Source organism: Copidosoma floridanum, unplaced genomic scaffold (genome assembly GCF_036245765.1).
Source record: "Copidosoma floridanum isolate Cflo_tuat_1 unplaced genomic scaffold, Cflo_Japanese_pri ptg000006l, whole genome shotgun sequence".
Lineage (NCBI taxonomy): Eukaryota > Metazoa > Arthropoda > Insecta > Hymenoptera > Encyrtidae > Copidosoma > Copidosoma floridanum.
This window is the reverse complement of record NW_028321883.1, coordinates 17,795,041-17,805,732: the sequence shown is the minus strand read 5'-3', so window position 1 is coordinate 17,805,732 and position 10,692 is coordinate 17,795,041. Positions and strand designations below refer to the sequence as shown.

Here is a 10,692-nt window from a genome sequence, read left to right as displayed (position 1 = left end):
GTAGAAATAACGTGATGTGGTTGAGCAATTTTATTTGAGTAGGTATAAAAACACATTCATCTGAACTCACAGTAGAGTACAAACTGTAGTCTAGTATAGACCGTATTGTGTATCAATTTTGATATATTTTTTAATGCAGAAATATTGAAAGACAAATAAAATGTTTTTTAAAATGGCAAATATTAATTTTCAAACAACTAATCGACGATAGATTTTTAAACTAATAGTGTATATTTAAAACAATTTTTAAAATAAAACCGGAAACCAAAGATGCCCAGGATCTACGATAAAAAAAGTTTTTTTAACTGTAAAATTGATGAATTAAAAAAAACATTCACTAGTCTTTTATTCAATTTTAGACTCTATAAACTTTTTGGAAGATTTTTCGCTATTTATCCGATCCATAAAAATGCTCCAAAACTCGAAATATTCATGAATCAGTGCATTTGGTATTTTCACTTTATTAACCAAACCGTTTGTATAGGATCAATGATACAATTCGTCTTCTACAGTAAATCAGATTTATCTACTTTTTTTATATGCGGCATGGAGATACTTATTGGTTTTGAAGTCATCATAGTGCTTTTATATTCTAAATTTCAAGAAACAAAAATCCAGGTATAAATCATATTTTTTTAGCAGTCTTTGATGGCCATTAAAAATAGACTTGGGTGTAATAAACTCTTTCACTCTGCAGTTAAAATAGAAAGGGATAACTCGCATTTTTAGAACAATCAACTTATACCAAGATGCAACATAATTTGTAGCCCACCCAATTACTTGTAGAGATTTTTCCGCATTTTTAGGAACTGATCAAATTATGGAATTGAGGCCCTCAGTTTTTTGTTTACGTTTTTAAACTTTAAGGAGCAGGATAAAGCCAAAAGAGTATTAATACCTGATAATAACATAACATAAGAAAAAAAATCTTATCAAAAGCTTTAATAACGAATGTAGGTTTTTGAGACTTACTATCGGGAGCAATTAAAGTTGTAAAAAACTTGATAGATACAATGTTCATATTCTAGCAGTGTAAAAGGTCAAATTGTTATGTGAAAGGTAACATAACACAAAAATGTATACATTATTTACTACAAAAAGACAGAAAATAGTTTCAAGATAGGTTTATTTTGATTGTATGGAGAATAGCTAAGAAAACCAGTAACGTAACAGTGATCAATGAAAAAATATATAATAAATAGATATAAATCGTATATTCATTGTAGATCTCCACAATAACTGCATAATAGATAGTTAATTAAAATCTTATCATTTGGCTAACAAATCAACGATGTATTGTATCACACATAACTACAATTAAAAATGGATTGTATTATTTTGAGGTTCGGAAAGATCTGTCTTTCTGACAACCACAAATAAACTACTTGTTCTTTATTGACAACGTTTGTCACTTGTTTCTTCATACCTTTTAGATTTTCACAGTAGTAAATACGGATTCTAAAATAATTTTTCATGATTGTAATAGTAAAATATAAACTGATTTTATCAAAAGTTTTATATATTATTTATATTTTATCGTTAGTACAGGGTAGGAAAAAATGTCAGGGATTAAGTTTTTAATTCCTAAATCAGTAAATACCATTTATTAATAATAATGAATATCTATACTAATGATAACAATTATTGTTATTATTATTATTATTATTATTATTATTATTATCACTGTGAAAAAAATATTTGTAATAGCAATCGTAGATTTATAATTATTTATTAAAAATTTACGAGTAGGTTTATTACATTTTATAGAAATGTTAAATTTTTACAGAAGTTAGTAAAAATGTTCGAAGATGCACTTTCAAGTCCAAACAAACGGAAAGTGGAACTAATACAAAAGCATGGATTATTCTACATCATGCTGTACGCAATCACAATTGTAACTGCATCTGCCGTAGCTAATTTGATTGTATACAAATCACTTATCAGCGTCCCTGTTCGACTTCCTCTATTTAGTTATTATCCATTTTTGATGGCATTCTCCATCACATGGGATTTAGTATACATTCATCAGATAATTGTTATCGTGTCTGCATTATCTACTATATATCTTGATTCTATAATAGCAACATTCTTTTTTTTGGCAATAGTTGAACTTAAATTACTGAAAGAAGACTTTAAAAGCACATATCATTTTAATGATTTGACTCGATGTATTTTAAAACATCAAATGATTCTGTCGTAAGTATTAACAGGTAAACTTCATGGCAAAAATCGTAATATTTAAAAAGTTTCATTCACAGGTATCTCATCGAAACTAATTACGTGGGTTGTTTTTTTGTTTTAAAATCACTAATCATGTTATTTCTGTACTTTATTGTTGGAGGTTTGGAAATGTTTACTGTGAGTATGAAACTTTTATAATGTTGTAAAATCAATGTCACTGTGATAATAACTATTTAACATTCACAGTTTGAGTCATCTATAGTTACTCGATTGATAGTCATTATACTGATAATTAGTGGAGTTCAAAGATTATATGTATTTTCCCTTTTTACTGAAAATTTAAAGCAATTGGTAAAAATGCTATATTTTTATACAATACAAACATTTTTCCAAGAATTATTATATTCACTATAAAAATTGGTACAAAGGGGTTAGAAATAGGACTGGCTGTATACTCATCTCAGTGGTACGACCAAAACCGTAAAAATGCATTAGCTAAGTCCATCGTAATATGCAGAAGTCAAAAACCACTAATTGTATCAATTCCTGGAATATTGGATTCATGGGGAATGAGATATTTAGGTCGTGTAAGTGTCAATTTTTATCGGTCAAGTAAATTCTGATACTTTTAATACTTAAAAACTTGTGTTTTTCAGTTTCTATACTTGGTATTTTCATACATTATGACATTGAGAGCGATAATTCAATTGTGATGTGTGAGTCTATCTTTTTATTCTATACAGATACTAATTTTTATAATTTGTATGGGCTAGCTTAAGAAATTCGTATAAATAATCAAACACACACATGCCAGGATGGACAAGATTGGGATCAAAAACTCAGCATTACTAGATAATAAATCTATTCTTTGATTTGTATAAACATTTTTTACTAAAACAACATTTTTTGAATAAAATTTGTACTTTAAACTCCTACTGCTGTATTGTGATTTTTAACTTATTAATTATCAGTAATGAAATGCTAGAAAAAAATTTGTTCATAATATTCTTATGTGATATCGTTAAAAATATGTTAAGGATTCTTCACCACTTGTTGTTATCAATACAGCAATCAGCAACTACAGAAACATTTATCGAATACAATGAAATTACATAAATACTGTGAAAATAAGTTTAAAAAAATAAAATAATAATAATTCAGACAATAAGTTTTTGAGTAAATTATAGTTTTTTTTACCTAGTGGTGCATCATTTAAGGACTATTTTTTCTACTAAGGGTGCAGTAAATTTCCAAAGGCAAAAAATGCCCAGAGTATGAAAAATACATTATTAAAAACTTTTTTGTCTTTTAACAGCTAGATTTACGACATGAAGTGGTAAAATTATAAATTTCTATGCTACCTTTCCTACTTTGGTAACTTAAACAGAACATATCAGATAAAGTTTACGTGATACCAAGAAAAAACAGCTTCTCAAGTCTAATGGATTTATTATTAGCTAGTCAGATATGTCTTGCTTTAATAAGCAGTTGTTGTTTGGCTCTTAAAAATTTTAACTTCACAAGTGTTTCGTCAAGTATTACTTCAGAAAGGACATATTATATAATTGACATCGATTAAAAATCACGTTTGTAACAAATTGTATCTATCAGATGTACGTCATCCATCAGATATATACTTTTATAAATAAAGAGGTAATACTTGTATATTATAAAGTTTAACTCATTTCAATTAAATCCAAAAGAAAGATGTGATATTTACTTTACTGATTTTTCAAGTACGAGGTACTAATTTTAAAAAAAGAGCCTCTTAAAAGTTCAGCCGTCTGTCAGTACAAGGTGATCAGGCATTGTTCATACGGTTTTTATAGATTAATTAAACGTATTATTGTTTTCACCTGATGTTATTTTTTAATACAATTCAGCATAAAGTATTCCAAGAATGCTTTTCAAAAATTTTTGTTCAGAGTTGAGATTGATGGAGTAAACATTAACAAGTTAAAAAAAACTTTTAATAACTGCTAAAAATTTAAATTCCACGGCATGCATAAGTAAAAATAGTTAAGATTTAATGGTCCAATTTTCAGCTGTTTGTTTCAAAGGCTTTGACTTACCATCAATGTATTTTGTGTAGTTACGATGTTATTTAAAAAAAACCGATCTGGTTAATTATGTAATATTTCAATGAAATAAAAAATAATTTAGATGTATTATATATATTATACAACTACATTTGACTCAATGTATGCACTACGCACAAAATGTGTGTATGTGCGATGGTATATAAAAAATAATAAGTTTGGGGGTGTTTTAATAATACGATTGTACAAATTATTATCAATTAATCAACGAGTCTAAAAGAAACAAACAAATGCATCAAAATAATCGCCACAATCTTAGTATCACTGAAGACGATTTGAGTAATTAATACGTTTTAGTTCTTGTACATTTGAAATAATGTTCGCATTAGAGTCAAATTGATGGGTAGATGTTTTTATACTTTGTTACAATAAATGGACCATTAGTGCATTGATCTGCTATTTAAACATAGAACTAAATTAATGATATCCTGTTATTTTATTTGAGTCAATATAAAAATATTTTCACTCAAATCAACAGTATAGTGCAGACCGTAATTCAGTTTAGAACGTAGTTTTTTTTTTCTCTTTCGAAAAATTGAATTTATGTTCTAATTTAAATACGCTGATATTTTTAAGAATTTTATTATTAAACACAAGTTTTTATTTTAAATTAATAAGTTTTAAAATATCGTTTATAAAAAATTGATGATAATTTTTACCATAAGTCTAAATGCATAGTGCAAAGTTAAAGATGCACAAGACTAGCGATGTCAAACAGTATTTCAATCATCAGATTTGTAAATTAAAAAAAAAATTTACTAGTCTTTTACTCAGTTTCAGGCTGTATAAACTATATGGAAAATTTTTAGCTATTTATCCGCTCCACAAAAATGCTTCAAAATTTAAAATATTTCTGAGTCAGTGTCTTTGGTATTTTCACTTTATCAACCAAATCGTTTGCATAGGATCGATGATCCGTTTCATCTCCTTTAGTGAATCAGATTTATCTGATTTATTTATATGCGGCATGCTATTAGTCATTGGTATTGAGGTTGTAATAGTGTTTTCATATTCTAAATTTCAAGAAGTTAGGTTACAGGTAAGACAGTTAAATGTTTTGAGTATTAAGAATCTATGTGTGTTTAAACACATATAAATACGTGTTTGTTACCACATAATACGTCACCATAAATTGCAGAAGGGGGAAAGCCTTAAAGTTAAAGGGAGTTGTAAATAAATTAAATTAGTGTACTTACATAAATAACAGTAGCTTGCTTAGCTTGTGATTCTTGTTATACAGTGTGATAATATACAAACTTTTATCATTATCGATTAAAATAACCACGAGAGTTAAAAAGCAGAAATTTTAATAATGTATATTATCGGAAATACATGTGTGAAAGATGAAAAATTTTATTAAATACATTTCTCTAATAATTAATACAAAAATTTTAAAGAGACTTAATACAATTTTACAGAAACTGGTCAAAATTTTTGAAGATGCACTTTCAAACGCCGACGATCGAAAAATGGCACTGTTAAAAAAGTACGGATTATTGTACATTGGCTGGTATATAATTGCAATTGCAACAGCCTCGAGCATAGCCAATTTGCTTGTATATAAATCAATTTCCAGTGTACCTACACAGCTTCCCATATTGACGTACTATCCATTTTCATTGTCGTCTTCCATTACATGGAATTTAGTATACATTCATCAGGTTATTGCCATTGTGTCAGCATTATCTGGAGTGTATTTTGAGTCTTTAATAACAATGCTTTTCTTTTTGGCGATAATTGAATTAGAACAGCTTAAAAACGAATTTAAAAGTACAAAATATTTCAAAGACTTGACTCGTTGTATTTTTAAACACCAATTCATTCTGTGGTAAGGATGCGTTATTGAATCATTACAATAAAGTAAAAAAAAAAAAAAATAAAAAAATAAAAAAATTTTTAAAACACTGTCTTGATATAGGTATGTTGACCAAACCATCGGCGTGGCTCGATTTATTATTTTGAAATCACTAGTATTAATACCTGTATACTTAATTTTTGGAGGCTTGAGGCTGTTTACTGTGAGTACTAAATTAAATACTTATTCAAGACCTTTTACTGTGACCACTGTATCTGACTTGTGAATATAAAAAATTGTTAACGAATAAAATTCATGATAGACCGAGTCTTCAGGAGTAACTCGTTTGTTGAATGCAATATTGGTAATTAACGGACTTCAAAGATTATATATATTTACACTCTGTACTGAAAATTTAAAGCAATTGGTAAGAAAGAAGCACTACAATATACATTGTTAATTTTTACTTTAAATTATTATCCTTACTGAAAATTGGCACGAAGGGGTTAGACGTAGGACTGGCAGTATATTCATCTCACTGGTACGACCAAAACCGTGAAAATGTATTAGCAAAGTCTATCGTAATATGCCGATGTCAAAAACCAATAGTTGTAGCGATCCCTGGAACATCGGATTCATGGGGTATGAATTATTTAAGTCGCGTAAGTATAAACTTTCATTTGATAATCAATCGTGACAAAAAATTAATGAAATGCTTTTCAGTTTTGCTATTTCATATTTTCGTATATGATGACCATTAGAGCAGTACTTAACTTATGAATCGTAAGCAGACTTTTTTATTCTGGAAATAGTATCTTTGAATGTTTGCCTTTGCAAAAAATAAATTATACATTATTAAGTACTATTTAGAATTTTGTTACACCTTGTTAACTGCTTTATTTTCAAACATGAGAATGATAAAATTATAGTCAGCCATATTTATAAACAAACCAGCTGTACTTGCAACTTTATTTAACTGAGTTTTATATGATGTATTGTTTAATTATTGACTATCGTGATGTGTATGTTATGGAAGAAAATATGAGTGTCGAAGACGTCTTAACTTTTTCACAGTAATAAAACAGAGATAATTTAAAATTGATGTGAAGAATTGTATATGTGATTGGTGTATTGGTTTGTAATATAATGAGTGGTTTATAATAATAACAATAATAATAATAATAATAATTTTATTTATTAAAATTTGCCTCACGACTATAACCTAGTATGGAATTTTTTTTTATATAAATTAAGCAATTAAGATTATTTTAAATCGAGAGATGATACAATAAAATGGTATTAAATTTGAAACTGATAAATTGACGTCTTAATTTTGATATTTTTGTAAAACCACCATTAAAATATAAAATTTAATATTATAAGAAAAACTATATTACTAATTTTTAAATCGTTTCTTAATTAAAATTGAATTGTTTTTATTTGCTTTATAAGATTTTTTTTTTTTTTCACGATCCAGCCAAGACCCTGCCAAAATCTTAGTCTTATCTTGTCTCGATGAGTATTAATTTTATTTCTGTACTATCGAAAAAATTATCAGCTGTTGTTAATATCCTGTAATCTTGCAATGAATTTTTCGAAAATTATAATCAAATTCATGTTTTTGCGAAAAACAAAAAAAAAAATTTATTGCCCTTTTAATAAGATTACACCCATTTTTGCTGCCTCGAATTACCTATATACTTTTTTCATCATCAACGAACTAGATTTCCTGGCCTCGCCCTCTTTCATTAAGACAGTCGAAAGGACTTTCAGTCAGCAACGCATCTTTCATTACTAAACCACGGCCCCCGCATCGAAATTCTCGTATACCTATATAATACACACACAAATCTGAAACGAAGCCAGCAGTGGAGCTTGGAGTCAACGGCGTCACTACAGCGGCTCTCCCAAGCTTCGTTTTTCTAAACTGTGGGGATCCACCCACCGAGTTTTCGTTCCATCCAAGCGTTGAAGGAAAAAAAAGATCATCTCCAGAGGGGTAAAAGAGAAGAGAGACAAAATACTTCGGGTGCCATATGTCGGCGGTGGTATGGTGCCAATGACTTAGTTTTTCCCATTTTCATCCGTGACAAGCACCCGTGGCGCTGCAACAGATGGCTTAGTGAGCCGTACATATGTATACGTGAATGCAGAAGATGGAAATGTGTTGGGGTGAAATTTGGTGTGAGTGTGCAGTAAGGGAGGGGTCAAATGGATGAGAATGATCAAGGGAATTTGCGGGGCAGAAAGAATAAGATGAATTTGCGATTTTCCATAGGTATAGTATTAATGGTTGGAGAGTTGTAACTGCCACTTGGTAGTTTTTGTTGATAAATATTTTTGGGGGTTGAAAGTTTGTACTTTTCAATATGTCCTCTTAATTTTGCAGAGTATCATGTTGATCTAGTAAAATAGTGTAATTTTGTTCAACTTGTCCGAGTTTTACGCACAACCGCAAGTTCAAGTTGACTGTCTCAATGTAAATATCGTTTAGATAACGGCATCTATTTCATAAAAATTTAAACTATAATACAAAAATTATGAAATTACGTTTATTACAAAATTGATAATTTGAGTTAATATACGTGTATTCTTTAGCTCTGATATTATATTCTGCTTAATAAGTTACCCAGAGTTTTTTTTCTCCGAGTAAATCAAATATCTCATGGAAGTTATGGCATATTATATTTATGAAACAATACATTTGACTGATATCATAAAAAGAAGTATGGAACAGAATAATGTACGAAATTATACACATCTCTCGTCCATAAGATAAAATTGAAAAAAAAATTTTTTTTGCTTAACTTCTAGAACTCTCTATATAACTGGTCATTTTTATAATATAATGTACATATGTCTCTCTCAACCATTGATTTTTTAATAATGACATTATGTATCCAGAGAATGAGATTATTTCTTGAAAGTAAGTGAAAATAAAAATCTTACCCTTTACGTAATCCCCTTCTTTCTTTCCAATTGAAATCGTATGAATTTTGTAGAAAAAATTAAGTGTCACAACTGTATACACTTCATAAAAAATGCCTTTCCACACCCATAATGCTCTTGTATCTATTTTCTTTAAGACTTTCATCATCAACTTAAGATATCTTTAGTTAAGTTAGTGAATTGTCCTGAATGTAATAAAATAATTTATAATCATGAAAATGAATTTAAGGCTTTATGTATTTTTATAAATTATTTGCATGATACTAAATAATCATTTTCGTATGAAATTACTGATCAACTAATACATTTTTTGGAATATTCCCATTATTATACGTTAAAGGTGGTGCGTCGTTTTAAAACGATTAAAATATGTCAGAAAAATATTTTCAACAAAAGATGACAAATATGTACATATTTTAATAATTTGATATAGTTACTCCATAGGACGTAAAAAAATTAATAAGGTATTTAAAAATAACAATATTATAAAATCTGAAAATGCTTGGAATGCAGAAAAAAAAAAAAAAAAATAAACGAACTATCCAGCAAAGCTACCCTATATGATACACACTAAACGTCATTCTTAGACGTCTTTTTTTCAGTTCACTACAAACGGTACCTTAGAGCACTAACTGTTTTTTCCTTCATGCCACCGGCGATTGTCCGAAAAACTGACCACAACGTAGTGGTACAAATTTTTTCCCTCCCAAAAAAAATGTACGTATGTATATTCATCAAGATCCTATCCAAGTTATCTCGAGAGAAAAATCTGTGCGCCGACAAAGCAAGAAAGAGCAATGCACTCCCCTTCCAGCCCGGGAATGGAGAATTAAAAGCGCTCTGGGAGAGCTATCAGATGAAAGTGACCCAGAAAAATCTCAGCTCGCATTATAGATACGCCCGTACAAATGCGACACTTTTTTTTAGTGCATTACATGCTCTCGTCTCTCTATAGCCCAATGTATACACATAATACACACACTCGAGCTCAAGGGAGCGTGTAACGCGGTGCGCAAGTGTGTCAGGGGCCATTAAGGCCAATTAACGGGCGGCGGAACATCTGAGGAGGTACACAGTATAGCCCCCATCTCTCACGATCCCCCCGTGCTGAAAACGTGTATCTCGTCATTTAAGCGCCATGTAAATGTAAATCTATTCTTTAAGCGTGGTTATAATTATCTCCAAATACATCTGGCCGTGTTTAAAGATTCGGTTGGTTAATGCTTTTTGTATAGCAACAGGTACCTTTAAAAAAAAAAAGATGCAAACATCGCCGGGAATTCTTTTAAGGAATAAATTTCATGCAAAAATTACATATATTCATTCCATATTTATAATTATCAATAGCAATATCGGTGGTCAAGGTAAATATACAAATGGTATTGTTCCAAATTCGTATCAACAACAAAGATAGAACGATTCGTGTTGACAGACTTTTCTCGATTCTGTAAACTCGAGGGTATAAAGTCCGAGGTGAGTGGTAAATCAAAAGCTTTTGCACTTGTGTCACGTGGTGTGTGCCATCCAGCTGACTGTCCCGAGGCATTGAAATTTTCGTAAGTAGCCGACCTTCAATCGCGTGCGAGTATACATCTCTCTCATTTCTCCCCACCACTGGTAACCGAAATGACTTGTTGAGCCTCATGTTCTCCGCTCCGCAATTTTCAT

The 10,692-nt window shown here is 29.7% G+C and overlaps 1 protein-coding gene across 1 annotated transcript; it reads left to right on the top strand.

Moving 5' to 3' along the window:
- Window positions 1–270: 270 nt before the first annotated feature.
- Window positions 271–2,894, top strand: LOC106640470 (uncharacterized). The gene is made up of 5 exons (XM_089598761.1): window positions 271–449; window positions 513–618; window positions 1,787–1,924; window positions 2,610–2,768; window positions 2,838–2,894. The coding sequence occupies exons 1-5, from the start codon at window positions 271–273 to the stop codon at window positions 2,892–2,894; spliced, it is 639 nt and encodes a 212-aa protein (XP_089454887.1).
- The last annotated feature ends 7,798 nt before the right edge of the window (window positions 2,895–10,692 follow it).